The sequence below is a fragment of the Phoxinus phoxinus genome, assembly GCF_949152265.1.
Source record: "Phoxinus phoxinus genome assembly, chromosome: 17".
Lineage (NCBI taxonomy): Eukaryota > Metazoa > Chordata > Actinopteri > Cypriniformes > Leuciscidae > Phoxinus > Phoxinus phoxinus.
In genome coordinates, this window is record NC_136892.1 from 25,688,190 (window position 1) to 25,703,519 (window position 15,330).

At 43.2% G+C, this 15,330-nt stretch overlaps 1 protein-coding gene across 4 annotated transcripts in view; it reads left to right on the plus strand.

Annotated features, from left to right (window-relative positions):
- The window catches only part of celf4 (CUGBP, Elav-like family member 4), a 90,393-nt gene extending 75,315 nt beyond the window's left edge, over positions 1-15,078 (plus strand). For 2 of the 4 annotated variants that reach the window (XM_079585204.1, XM_079585207.1), the window contains 7 exons: positions 4,613-4,765; positions 5,274-5,384; positions 7,669-7,731; positions 7,881-7,961; positions 9,726-9,869; positions 12,298-12,494; positions 14,943-15,078. In XM_079585204.1, the coding sequence (XP_079441330.1) occupies positions 4,613-4,765; positions 5,274-5,384; positions 7,669-7,731; positions 7,881-7,961; positions 9,726-9,869; positions 12,298-12,425 (680 nt within the window). In that variant the 3' untranslated portion in view covers positions 12,426-12,494; positions 14,943-15,078. The remainder of the gene's footprint in view (positions 1-4,612; positions 4,766-5,273; positions 5,385-7,668; positions 7,732-7,880; positions 7,962-9,725; positions 9,870-12,297; positions 12,495-14,942) is intronic. The other 2 variants (XM_079585206.1, XM_079585205.1) reach the window with 2 other exon arrangements.
- The last annotated feature ends 252 nt before the right edge of the window (positions 15,079-15,330 follow it).

Genomic DNA, 15,330 nt, shown 5'->3' on the forward strand with positions numbered 1-15,330 from the left:
GGTTCTCCACACTGAAGTGGTGACAGACCTTGATCTGAACACCATCCAGAGAACACCGACCATTTGGAAGCGTAGAGCCGTCTAGTAGACGGAGCCCTAGCTTGCTCGATCGTGTCTAACACTCCTCTTGGGAGGTTAGCGGGTACCCGTTTATGGCCCATACGTGTAGGGACCAAAGCTCGGGGTGAGGATGCAGAATCGCGCCCTTGGCCTGTGAGAGGAGGTCTCTCCTCACTGGAATCGGCCACGGGGCAGTACTTTTCAGTCGCATCAAAGCTGGGAACCAGGTCTGATTCGTCCAGTATGGAGCAACCAGTAGTACTGAGCATCCGCTCTCCTTGATACGCTCCAGCACTTGAGGCAGGAGTGAGACAGGAGGAAAAGCATAGAGCGGACGGCGGGGCCAGACTCTGGCCAGCGCGTTCGTGCTCTTCGAAAAGAATTCTGGGCAGTGAGCGTTTTCCTGGTTTGCAAACAGGTCTATTTCCGCTCTGCCGAACGTTTTCCACAGCAGACGCACTGTCTGTGTGTGTAGGGACCACTCTCCCGTAGGAACATTGTTCCGTGAGAGTCTGTCCGGGCCTACGTTCAAGTGGCCTGGCACGTGCATTGCTCTTAACGAGCGCAGGTTGTGCTGGGCCCACACCAGTATGCGTTCCGCTAACCTGAATAGGTTTCGGGACCTCAGGCCACCCTGGTGGTTTATGTAGGCTACTACCGACACGTTGTCCGAGCGGACCAGGACGTGGTGTCCTTTTATCCGGGGACAGAAGCGCCTCAGCGCAAAGTCCACCGCCATCATTTCCAGGCAGTTCATGTGCGGTAGTTTGGCTCGCTCTGCCCATTGGCTAAAGAGCGGTCTGCCGTCGAGCAGTGCTCCCCAACCTGAGGTGGACGCGTCCGTGGACACCACCTTCAGGCTCGAGGAAGTCCCCAGGCTTACACCTGACCGGTACCAGTCTGACGCTCTCCATGGTGTCAGGGCTGAAATGCATTCCTGAGTGACCTTGAGGCGATAACGACCGTGTAACCCTGCTTGGCGCGGTACGCGCGTTCTCAACCAGAACTGTAGTGGGCGCATGCGCAGCAGGCCCAACTGCAGCACTGTAGAGGCTGAGGCCATGAGGCCCAGCATTTTCTGAAATCTCCTGAGCGGCACTATGTGGCCGCTGCGGAAGGATTTCGCCATTTGCAGGGTATTTCGCCTGCGCTGTGATGACAGGTGTGCTGTCATAGACAGTGAGTTCAGATCCAGTCCTAAAAAGGAGATCCTTTGACTGGGAAACAGTGAACTTTTCTCCCAATTGACTCTCAGACCTAAGCACTCGAGGTGATCGAGTATTAGTGTCTTGTGGTGAGCGAGTTCTGACGGCGACTGAGCTAGAATCAGCCAATCGTCCAAATAGTTCAGAATTCGAACGCCTCGGAGTCTCAGGGGTGCCAGCGCCGCGTCCATGCACACTGTAAATGTACGAGGTGCTAGAGACAGGCCGAATGGCAGGACTGTGTACTGATATGCCCGGCCCTCGAAGGCGAATCTCAAAAATCGCCTGTGACGTGACGCAATTTGTATGTGAAAATACGCGTCCTTCAGATCTATCGCCATAAACCAGTCTCCTCGGCGGATTTGCGCGAGGAAACTTCTGGTCGTGAGCATTCTGAACTTCCGCTTTGTTAGCGTTTTGTTCAGACGCCTTAGATCTAAAATGGGTCTGAGACCCCCGTCTTTTTTCGGTACCAGGAAATATCTGCTGTACAGACCCCCTTCGCTCTGAGATAAAGGCTCTATGGCCCCTTTGCTCAATAGCTTCGCTATTTCGGCTCGAAGTAGATGTGCTACTTCTGTTTTCACCGTGGTTTCGACTTTCTCCGTGAAACGGGGAGGGCGTCGATGAAACTGTAGCGAATAGCCTCTTTTTATAGTCTCTAGCACCCATTCTGAGACCCCGGGAAGTCTTTCCCATGCATCTGCACGTGTGACTAGGGGTTGAATGTAATCTGGGCCCTGGTCGCGAAATGGCGGCGACACGAGAGCAACCGTGTGCTGTGACATGGACGCCGTGGCGTGTGAGGCGGGGGGCATGTTTAACACAGTATGCATCCCGCGCGCGCTCGGCTCTCTGTGTCGAGAGAGAGCGCGCGGGACGAGTCCCGTAGGGCTCGTTATGCTTGTGAATAAACGTGGGCGCTTGGTGGCGGGCACATTTATAACACCGGGGACACTGTGTTTGTGTACTGACTGACCGTTCGTTAGTTTCGTTTTTACAGAAAACCGCGGAACGTGCAGTGTGTAGTGGTTGTGGGCACTTGGCAGTGGGTCACGCTCACTACATGTAAAACACAATCGGCATGAGCCGATTTTATGTGTGCAGACCCTGTGTTGTTCAGGGCTGTGCTTGCACGGGTTGAAAAACCGGGCTCTGGTCGCGAAATGGCGGCGACACGAGAGCAGTCGTGTGCTGTAACATGGGCGCCATTGCAGCGTGATGCGGGGGCGCGCTTAATCGAGCGGGCAGCCCGCGCGCGCTCTCAGCTCTCTCAGCTGAACGAGAGAGCGTGCGGTGCGAGCCCCGTACGGCTCGGCATGTTTGAGAATAAATGTGGGTGCGTGAACGCGGGTACATTTATAGCACTGGGAAGTACTGTCTATTAGAACTGACTGACCGTGCATTGGTTTCGTTTCATAGAAACCGTGTGACATGTAGCTTGTAGTGATTGTGGGCGCTTGAAAACGGGCACGCTCACTACATATAATGCACAATCGAAATGAGTCGATTTATGTGTGCAAGCCCTGTATTGTGCGGGGCTGTGCTTGTGTGTACAAATGGGCACTGGGTCGTGGGCATACAGTTACACACATTACATCATCGGCCATGGCCGGGACACCGTGTAGCACAGAGAGTACTGTCTATCAGAACCGACTGACCGTACATTCGTTTCGTTTTTACAGAAACCACGGGACATGCAGTGTGTAGTGATTGTGGGCACTGAAAAGCGGGCACGTTCACTAACTTACATGTGAAGCACAACCGACAGGAGTCGATTTTATGTGTGCAAGCCCTGTATTGTGTAGGGCTGTGCTTGTGTGTATGAATGGGCACTAGGTCGTGGGCATTACGGATACACACATTACACCATCGGCCGTGGCCGGGACACCAGTAAATACATTTTCAGATTTACCTGGGGCGTCGTGAAAACGGCGTCTGTGTGCAGGCAAACGGGCATTGATGCCGATTTGGTGACTGCAAAATACACTGGCACGGTCGCGAATGTTGGGACTGTGCGAGCGAGACATTTTAGTGAAATCCGGCCGCGGCGGGATTTTAACACTGTAGCTTTCCTCGAAGCAGAAGTGCGCATCCTGGCTGAAAACGGGGCTTTCCGGGACTCCGCGATTTCTTCGTGAATTCAGGAAGAAAAAGGCGCGGGTCGTGAGGACGGTAACGTACGTTCCTCTGCAGAAAAGCAGCCATCCAGCCGGTAAGCGCATCGATGCTGGTCTTTCTCCGTCAACGCTCACGAGCGGCGGGGGAGGGGAGATCCTCGGAGCTCGCCCATCCCTCGCTACCCGAAGCGAGGAGAGAACAGCAGTCGTCCTCCACAGACACGGCTTCATCTTCCTCGTCCATGACGGACGCGGCGGCACACAGCGGCCCTTGTCCGTCGGTCAGAGAGTCCAGCGAAGCGGGCGGAGAAGCTGGCGGCAGCAGCGGCGAGCACCTCGTGGTGGAGGGAGGTTCCGGGCTCTGCTAAGCACGGCGCTTTTCACGGCGCGGCACTACAGCGGGCGGAAAAGATGCAGCTTCAGTAAATGAACGCCAGGCGAGTCCGCAGAGTCACCGTAGGCATCAAATTACAGTGATGGCAGCCGCCATCGACGAGAGCTGAAGCTGCGTGATCATCACCCAGGCAGGAAACACAAGCACGTGGTCCCCGTCGCTGAGCGGGGCTCTACACGAGCCACAGGAGGTGCGAGACATCTTGAAAAAGACGCTCGGCTCTTTTAGTGTGGAAAAACTGTGTGACGCGACGGCGAACACACACACAAAACACACACACATAATGTAAAGGATATTCCACGCCGGAGAAGCGCAGCAGGGAACGGCGGCTGAAGGCGGCGATGACCAGCGGCTTCAGGTAAGGGCTCGTCCTGCTGAGGTGCTTGTTCCAAACGGCTGTGGCGGCTCGAATCCAATCCAGCGATGCGTGCAGCTTCGTGAATTTAAGAAAATCGGCGTGTTAGACAGCTATGCTCGTATTTATAGGCCTAGGCCACGCCTGTTTGGGCGGGAGGTGACGCAGAAGGGCGCGAAGCGCCCTCATTGGTCAGCGTCCTGGCCTCGCATAGGCTGTGCTTTTCTGGCAGAGCAGCCAATGGGTGAGCTGTATTGCTCCGCCTAGGTTGTATGCTTCAGAAAAGCGTTTTACATTATTACAAAATTAAGGATTAATTTTAGGCTTCAATCTCGACAAAGAAATATCTTTCCCGTAGCGTTCTTCGACGCAGTACGAGAGAACTCTACGTAAGAGAACCCTCTATTCCCAGCAAATCCGTTACGTATTTATTATGAATATTTCAAATATTGTGTCCTCTCCTTGGCCCCGCCCCCAGGTGGAAGCACGCCCCCTGGCATCACGGCTCCCACGGTGACCAGCATCCCATCTCCAATCAGTGTGAACGGTTTCACAGGGCTGCCTCCTCCTCAGGCCAACGGACAGGGCCCGGCGGAGGCCATGTTCACCAACGGAATACATCCTTACCCAGGTACTGCACACTCTCATCCACAGATATACAGCTGAACTTTGCCGGATTTTAATAGCGTGGAACCGACTTAAATTATATGTGAAAACTCCATAGGCAAACTTTATGGTTACTTTTTGCATCAGTAAAATACATGACTAAGTATAACACTAACATTTTTCATCATCCTATTCTGACGATTAATGTCAGCTCTGGTTTGTGAATTACAGTATTTCTTGCAGTATAATCAAATTTTATGTTTGCACATAAAGCATTTTACTTATGTGTTTAGGAAGTGTTCTTCTATTTGATGACTCGGCAGTCTTTTATTAAACACAAAAACATGTTATTAAATATGTTTCTCGAAGCTACTTTATTTGATAAGTGCATTTGGAGTTGTGAAATGGCCAGCGGTCGGCTGTCAGCTGTCACAGTGCGAGTCTGTGTGTGTGTGTGTGTGTGTGTTGTGGAGTGGTATTCATGTCCAGTGCCACAGAGAAAAGCAAATGCCTGTCTCCCGGCTGTATCCCAGTTTTGCAGGAAGTGGTGTTTAGGGAAGACTCGGAGAAGGGCGGCCTTGGCGTGGCACAGAGAAGTTGTTTTGGGGTTCAGGGAAGCTGCTTCCTGTCGTCTCTCTCAGAAGGTATAGAACTCCCTCAAACGTTAGTGTCGTATTACTGTGTGTGTTTGGTGTGTGTGTGTGTGTGTGTGCATACAGTTTACGGTAGACAGAGGGAGTGAAAGATGTGAGTAGTTTCTTCATGTTTGTTTGGTGTCGTCAGCTTTGTAGAGTGACTTGTTGTTGTTGTTGTTGTTGTAGTGTGGCTATAGTTATATATGTGCATGCTTTGTATTTGGCAGACGTTTTCATTTAAAGTGACTCACTCAAGGGCACGGTGGTGTTAGCTCACACCTTCTGGAGTTCAGTCCAACAACCAGCCCAGTACTTTAACCATTAGACTACACAACAACCCCCATTGAACTGTGCTCCCTTTAAAGAGATAGTTCATAATTGCTAATTATCATTAATCATTGTTTTCTCGCACTCATGTTGTTCACGCTTTTTTTATACAAAAAGGCCATATACATCTATATATTTATTTTGTATATGCTCTAAAATGGCTTAAAAATGTGGTTTCCTTTCCAATTGGAGGAAACTTCATTTTCATCAAATAAAGATTCAAAATATTTGATGTAAGAAGTACAATTCTATTAAAAATATATATTTTAATTTATATGCACCAAAATAACTATGCATAATTAACAGCAATATTCACCTACATACATTTCTACTCAAATAATATTAATAAAAAAAATGCTTTGCCCATAAAACCATTAGACCGACAACTATCATTGAACCGTGGTCCCCTTAAAGGGATAATTCTCTAAAAAAAAAAAAAAAAGTAAAGTATCATCATCCTCACTTTCATGTTGTTCATGCTGTTTCATTAAACAAAATAATATAGTGACATGTATGTAACACAAAAATTGCTTTATAATATTACATGTATATTATTCATAAAGCTTCCACTTATACTCATTTTCCCTCTATTCAATTATTAAAATACACAATGGTGTTAGTTGCATTTGTATAAAACAAGAGTGTGTAAGTCTACAGTGTGATACGAGAGATGTTAAAAGTTGCATTACTTTCAGCTACCCAGATAAGCGGTCTGATATATAGCATTATATAGCAAATATATGACGTCTTAATGATGCAATTGACCAATCAGAATCAGGTTTTCCAGAGCAGAGTAATTCACTGAAATCTAGGCTCATTTTCTTTTATATTCATACTTATTTGGAACATGGGAGGGAGTAAATGATGACAGGATGTTCATTTTTGGCTGAATTCCCCTTACTTTTAACTCTTTCCCCACCAGCCTTTTAAAAAAGTTGCGCAATTGCGTAAGTAATGGCCCCCAGAATAATTTGTTGTATGAATATCTGAACATGCAATGTCTCAAAACAAAGTACTGAGATTGAAACGTTTTATTCTAGCATCATGCATTCTTTTTTATTTATTTATCAACACTTAAATGTAAGCGCCCCCTACCGTATAACAGTGAAAACACGGAAAGGAAAACGGGGGAAAATTCCGTAAATGGCAGGGAAGTTTAAACAACACCATTTTCAACTAAAAACAGAAAACTTTTTATGCATTTTGGCAGTTTACATGACAACGCCATTTTGGGGTCCTGAAAATGCAAGCTTTTGACAACGGGTATTGTCTCCCAGTGTAAACAACAAAAACGCACATTTTTGAAAACTGACGCCGTGTGCATATGCATTACGTGTTCAGTCTATATGCGCGTAGTTTTTCTTTACAAAGTGACATCGCCACCTACTGGCCAGGCAGCATAGTACAGCGTTTTTAGTCATTTTCGCAGATTCATGTGAAAAGGGATCGTTTTGACAACATCGTTGTCTATACGCGAAAAAGCGAATGTATGGAAATTCTGTCAAAGGCGGGAAAAGAGTTACAAGTCCATCAAATGAGCTCCGAACACACAATCCAAAGCGTGGATGTTGTAGTATGTAGCTGTTAGTGTTTTCGCAGCATTAAGTTACCAGGCTGTAAGTATGTGTATCAGTGTTTAGAACAGGAACGTCGCGGGCCGGGGCAGAATTGCCTTTATTACTGAGAAAGCTCTCAGCTGATTGATGTGCCGTGTAGAGCTGTAGATCTATATTGTCCTCCATACACTCTCCGGCTGTCTTTCCAAATCTCGGGCAGCGGAGAAGCTTGGCAGGGTCCCGCGCGAGCGCCACGGCTTAATTGTTTGTGGGTGAACGGTGAGGGGGAGGGAAGTGAGGTAAGCTCATTCCCGGCGCACAGCTCTGCCCGAACACACTCAAATGCACTCAGTGACCCCGTCTCTCCTCTCTCTCTCTCTCTCTCTCTTTCTCTCTCTCTCTCTCTACAGCTCAGAGTCCCACTGCAGCAGACCCCCTGCAGCAGGCCTACGCTGGAGTCCAACAATATGCAGGTCTGTCACTCAAAAAGAGGCTGTTTGTAATTTTCCTGCTTCCAAGTTAATAAAAAGTGCATGCACTGTGTCTACGTGTGCTGGAATAAGAGGTGAGAAGTGTGTGTGTGGGGTTATCTGACACATTGGCGTGTGTGTGTGTGTCTCAGCAGCCTTCCCCGCTGCATACGGACAGATCAGCCAGGCTTTTCCCCAGCCGCCTCCCATCATCCCTCAGCAACAGAGAGAAGGTGAGTCTGCCGCAGCCAGATATGTCACCTGTGAGAGTGAAAGATTCGACGTGGTCACTCTCTGTGACATTTCCTGTAATTGGCTTTTCATAGATGTTCTATTAAAGTGAGATTTTTATATATCGATTGTTATGTGCCGCTTATGCTCCCATTCAAAAGTTTGGTTCCGCGAGGATGCATTCAATTAATCAAAAGTGACAGTGATAATATTTATAATGTTACAAAATATTTCTATTTCAAATGAATGCTGTTCTTTTTAACTTTCTGTTCATTAAAGTATCATGAAAAAAATGTGTAGACAAAAAAATATTAAACAGGCGTTTTCAATATTGATAATTATAAATGTTTCTTGAGCACCAAATCAGCATTTTAGAATGATTTCTGAAGGATCATGTGACACTGGTAGGAATATTATATTATATCTATGGATCGCATTTCTGGTGTGCTATTGATTACCACAGACAATCATTTTGATTCGTCTCTCATTGTGTGTAAACAAACTGGAAACTGTTTACAGTAAATAGACGTACAATGGTAGCCTAGCAGTAAAGAGTTCCGCAAACCCTACAGGACAAGACAAAATTACAGATCCTCAGACATTAAGCAGAAGAAATAGCCTAGAATAATGTTTGAAGTTAAGTTTGGTGTTCTTGGCTGACAAGATTGTGGTTTCGTCTCCCTCCAGTGGCTGCTATTAAACTGTACAGAAACATCGTCAACAAGCAGCCGTGTTCATGAGTTGCCAACTGTAGTTTCTCTTCTGTACAGCGTGTGTTTGAATGCACATATAGATAAAGTGATTCATTTCTGCAGTTCCCATTGTCTGTTATGCATTATTGAATGTTGGAATGTTTGTTAATGTTGAAGTTATTAGACAGTGATCTTCACAGGTTCATTTTAAGTTAATTCAGTATACAAAAGCACCGCATTTATAAAGCCTGAGAAATTATGCATATAAAAGTAAAATACCACTTTTTAATTACACATTTGTTCCAGTGGTAAAGAATAGTCAATTGGCATTGATCAAACTCAATAGCTGACCATTTTGATTATATAATTACATATTGCAGACTTATATCTACACCAATTCATTCACGTTTAGCATATCCTTGCACAGCCAGTATATGCCGCAGTCATTCCCATTGGATGTTGGTCTGTGGTCAAGATCAAACTGGGCCTTATTTGTCTCAAGAAATGAAAAACTTTATGAGGGGAGTTTCATGAAATGTTCAAGGTCAGTCAGGTAACTTTCAGCAGAGGAAACCACGATGACAGTGATCCGTGAACTATATTTCTTTGTCGAATCAAGGAGTTTTCTTTACCCCGATGAGAATTTAAAGAAGCCCAAATCTCCGATAATCTTTTGGAAACCGATTTTAGCTCCACTTTTTGTTCATTTAAGGCTCAGTTTGAAGGAAGAGCTAATCTAAAACACCTTTTCAAGAGTGCCTGAAGAACCTGGAAGTGGCGCGCCGAGCATTTGTTTGTACGCTGTTATTTCATCTACACAACTTATGGAGAGAATTGCTACTTTCAAATGCCAGGGCAACTGCTCAATAAAGAGAAACGGTTTCAATAGTTTCTTCTTTTGCCAAGTCTAATTTTGCCATTTGTGTCTTTGTTTTGCCTCCTCTCTCTTTATTCCCCTCATTTCCATTTATCCGTTCTGTGCTACCTGCTCTTTTTCTCTCCCGTCTAACCGCTTCTCTAATCTTCTGTATCCCACAATCCTTCTTGTCTTTCTCTCTCTTTCTCTGTCTCCAGGGCCGGAGGGCTGTAACCTGTTTATTTATCACCTTCCTCAGGAGTTTGGGGACGGCGAGCTGATGCAGATGTTCCTGCCTTTCGGTAATGTCATCTCCTCCAAAGTGTTTGTGGATCGGGCGACAAACCAAAGTAAATGCTTTGGTGGGTAAAAATGATAAGACACCTGTGAAGATTATTCTCATTCCTACTCACACTATTAACATTTTTACCTCATTTCTCTACCACAGCGAAGCTTTTGAATAAAGCCGTGTGCACACTGTGTGCTTTTCGCCACTATTTCGCCATCTGAGATACATTTTAGTGATTGCAGGGCTAAATTAAGATCACCGAAGGGCGATGTATTACCTTTACACTCAATATTAGCTTCCAATGTATTTTGGTTCTCTAGAATATACAACTATCTTGGTGTTCCTTTCAGTCACATTAACAAAATGTTCAAAACACTCTTAGCATTCCAATTGGGATCGATGCAGTTTTTCACTTTAGATTTGTGTTACATGTCTTTATTACATGTTTTGTGTGAAAACTGCAATGTAAACTGGTGACACAAGCAAAGTAGCAGCTAATTTGTATATTTTACACCAAAAATCTCACTGAAGTCACATCATTTGATCTGAACCACACGGTGTGCACCTGGCTTAAAACAGAAAAAAAGAATGAATGGAAAATGAAAGGGGGACAAAAAAAAAGAAGACGTAGTGTAGCATCTTTATGTCTTTAATCAGCACGGGACATGAGGCTGAAGGGGGAAACTGCGGGAGCGTGTTCGCGTGTCCCGCTTGTGACTAATGTGAACCTCTATATTTTAATTAGCACTATCTGCAGCTTCACTGGCTCCTTGACTTATCAGAGGCATCCCATGCATGAACAAACACAACGCTATTCGATTTCAACTTAATATAAACGCAGTTAGCGGGAGGCGTTTCAGAGACTCAGACGTGATGATCTGAAATGCTGAGCCAGCTGAAGTGATCACAATACCTCGAGACAGGCCGACGAGAGTGAGAAAATAGATGAGGAAATGAGAGGAAATCATTTGTTAACTGGAGTTTTGCTGATTGAAGCTGATTTACACCATACACCAGAAACGGAAAATATGATAACTACAAAACTATATAATTACATAATAATAAATAATGTACTTATGTCATGATTCAAGCTACCTTTTTAAGAAGCTACTAACAAAGACCCCATAAAATCAAAGCTTTGTTTTAGTCCATGTTTGTTAGCTTCAACGCTATCGATATGCTAGCACACTTTGAAAAAATAATAACGATTAATTTTTCACTACACATATTTTCTTCGATAAAATTAAAATGGGAATACGTTAACACAGGAGTAAATCCCCACTCAAGCAAGCAGATTAAAATGGTTTTAAAGTATATAACTTATTAAAAAAAGCTTATGACATGGTTGCTTGCGTAGTAGAATTTCATTAAATTTTCATTCAAATTTCAGTACTTTTGGAGATATTAAGCTATCTGAATATTAGCAGGCTAAGATGATGTTATCAATATTTTGGGACCATTCTCCCAAAAGAGAAGATAATAATATTATATAATATATCAAATAAATAATATCATAATAAATTACTAAATATATTATAATAAATTATATGTTAGTAATTGACAATTATTCATTATCAACAGATGGCTTCGAAGCTAACAGACTTTTTTTTTTTTTTGGGGGGGGGGGGGGGGGGATTATGACTGGAAAAACTGTTATTTTGCTCAAAGCTAAACTACTTTCATGCCTCTAAAAAAATGTAGCTAGTTTTTCTGTATTCTGGATGTTATTAACTCTTTCCCTGCCATTGACGGAAATTACGTTATACGTTAGGGTGCGCTATTACTCGTCTTCTGAAAGAGTACAGAGTCTTTGGATCAAAACACAGGCGGGAAAAAAAGCAGGAACAAGCGGTAGAAGCATTGCTTACGCACATGTCAGCTAACGCGATCAATTAAACATTAAATAAATCAAAACTGCCAAACGTTACCGAATGAAATGTCGACCCAGGACAAGGTATAGGAATATGCAAGCTTTGATGGATTCAATCTACGTTTTTGATCATCGTTCTGAATCCAATCCAGACATAGTTTTTGACCAAAACACGATTTTCTCATATTTTTGTTAAAAATTTTGGCGGGGAAAGAGTTAAAAAGGACTCCTGGCTAACTTCTCGCTAATTCTAGGAGTGGATGAATATTGTGTTAGGTTTTGCATGTTTTCTGTGCTTCTGATTATTGTGTATCAAATGTATGCTGTTGTATTGTATTGATTGACTTGATTGTGCATATATGTTGAATGTTAAACATGTATCTGGTAAATATGTGTCACGATGACTTAAGTAAACTTGTTTGACACCCTTCCCTCCCTTAATTTCACGCTCGCCTCATTCTTTATCATAAAATCATTTCTGGCCTCACCGTGACCCATTTCTCACACCCCCTCCGACTCCACCTTCCCTCAATCCTATCTAACGTCCATCTGTCCATTGCATTACCTTCTCATCCATCTGGTGCTAACCTGTCGTCCTCTCTGTCTCCATCTTTCTCCCTGCATTCTCCAGGCTTTGTGAGCTTTGATAACCCAGGCAGCGCTCAGGCCGCCATCCAGTCCATGAACGGCTTTCAGATCGGCATGAAGAGACTCAAAGTGCAGCTGAAGAGGCCAAAGGACGCCAACCGCCCATATTAGCCCCGTCCCTCCCCCCAGCCACCCCTGACCCTGGGGGTGAAGGCCTCCGCTGCGCACAGGGAACGACAGGTCAGCAAAATCACCTTGGAGCCAAAAGACACACACATACTATAAGTGAATTCATTGGTTTAGTTAAAGGGATAGTTCACCCAAAAATGAAAATTAGCCCATGATTTACTCACCCTCAAGTCATCCTAGGTGTATATGACATTCTTCTTTCAGACGAATACAATCGGAGTTATATAAAAAAATGTCCTAGCTCTTCCAAGCTTTATAATGGCAGTGAATGGGCGTTTCTGTTTTGAAGTCGATAAAAGTGCATCTATCCATCATAAAAGTGCCTCTATCCATCATAAAAGTGCTCCACACGGTTTAATAAAGGCCTTCTGAAGCGAAGCCATGTGTTTGTGTAAGAAAAATATTCATATTTAACACATTACAAAGTAAAATTCTAGCTTCTGACCAAACATACACAGTCTACTTGCGCAACATATGACGTCGGAAGTAGCGTAGTGCGTCATGGCGTAGCGTAAATATCAGCACTACGTCGCATTAATCGCATAAGTTGCAGAAGCTAGTTATTTTACTTTATAAAGTTTTAAATATCTATATTTTTCTTAAACAAACGCATCGCTTCGCTTCGGAAGGCTTTTATTAACCCACCGGAGCCATTTGGAGTTCGTTTATGATGGACTATCCCTTTAAATTTGTGAACTTATTGATTTGAAAAGAATTAGCTCAAAAGAATGATGCATTCACTGTCCTTGTTCTTACTCGGCAGAATTCAGTAAATGATAAAAGTTTTTTTTCTTACTGATATGTAGTTTCACTCTGTAATGTCACAAAATGGCTTGTGAATGTGGTTTCATGTTGACTTTAAGCCTGCAGTGTAACAGCATATGATATTAAAAAGGACTGTGGCAGAGGGGGAAAGATTAGTCGTCTCCATGTAGCTCATATCATCTCACATCTCCTCATCTAAATGAAGATGGAAAATCAATGCTGTGTCATTAATTTACCCTGCTGATGCCTTTTACTGGGCCAAGTTATTACCTACTTACAAAGCTAGTGAGCCATCTCCGCCTCTGTAGACGACACAGTACGGCTCCTGCACATCTCGGCACTGACCTGATACATTAAAACTCTTCCAGCCAGCCAAAATCATTTTGCTAATCAGTGTTTTTGTCTTGGTTTATGTTAAAAATATCTAAACATCCTTAAAACAAAACAAAAACCTACATTTTAAGAGAATATCTGGATCTGGACGTAAGATTTGTTTAGATTTATTTTTATCAATTAAGAAAATTATTTTTTGCGGTTCATAAAATCACCATTAAATGGTTTGAAGAACAAGTTGCGGATGTACCGAAGATGGTTTTTTTTTTAATAGCCTTAGTTTAGTAGTTATTAATGCAAAATTCATGTGATTGTACAAAAATCTGCATATATGGCATGTATCCATTTCTGAACCATTGAAGAAAAAAATATTAAATTATATAATTATAATCAATTATAATTAAACCAATTATATAATAATTTACAAATAATAATTGCATTAATATTAATAAATAAAACATCAATAATTATTATAAATAATTACTAACATTATTTATAACTGATCATTTTAAAAAGTAAAAAAGTGTTTCGTCAACTTTAGGACACCAGCAACGGATCAAAAAGCTAATAGACATGAACTAAAAACCACAATAAGTGGATTTTAAAGCCGCAGTGAAACGAAAGTAGCAACAGATCTTTTCTTCCGTATTTTGAGGTAAATTCATGTGTAACGGCTTACCAAATTTTTTTTTAAATGTAGGGTGGGGACTTGGTTCTATCCATCAGTTGTTGATTGGATTTTGAGATGTGGGTGTGTGCTAGCTTGCAGGGGAGGAGTTTAAGCAGACTAAATGATTGGAGAAGTCCTGCATACGTCACCAGAGAGAAGTCTGAGGTCCTGTTATGATTATGGGGTCCAAAAAATTATAATTAACCCTTAAATGCATGAACGTTTCATCAATCATTATTACATATTTGGGTCTTTAGCGACCCGGATCTTTATCTAACAGGATGGATCTCTACCTGCCGCGATGATATAAAACTCTTCTGGTATTAGAGTAACAATTACAGAAGAATAAAATAAAGCATATTTTGTTACCTTTCGGAGCTTGGAAAGGGTTCGGTTTGAGCAGATGTTTTATACCATCATCATCATCACTGTCCTCGTCAGAGCTCATTTCAGTACATTCAGCATCTGGCTCATATTTGCGATCTCAAACATATTCTCAAAACTATTATTTCAAAATCAATGAAGAATACTAAGAAGGTTGACGTGTAACTGAAAAAATGAATGAGGAGGAGGGTAGTGAATGATGTCCCGGGTCACTAAAGACCTGAGGTATGCGTTTGGGGGGCCAAAAGAAACATATGCATGGATGAATTGCACTTAGAATTGATGGGGTGAATTTTCATTTCATGCCAACTTTAAATGCTTCTGTTCTTTTTGTGTTTGCTTCCTAGGTTTTGTAGAGCTGGAACACATGTTGATAACATGCCAAATGTATTTGAAAACACAACAAGATCAAGATCATCGGGGCTGGGGATACAGTACAGCTGAAGCAGGACATGAGGAGGACGTAGCCGCGTGATATACCACCATCACCAGGCTCAATGGACCTTTTTGGACTTCAGTGTTTAACTCAGGGGAGCCGCGGTGTAACTGGACCATACCGTACTCCCTTCTCTGAACCCCCGAGCCCTTATTTTGCAAGTCCACAGGACACATTACTGAAGACCAACATAAATATATATATATATATATATATATTTAAAAAAAGAAAAAAAGAAAAGAAAAACAATGTAAGCCCTCAGAAGGCTCTGAATCTACGAATAAGTAGTATGGGGGAAA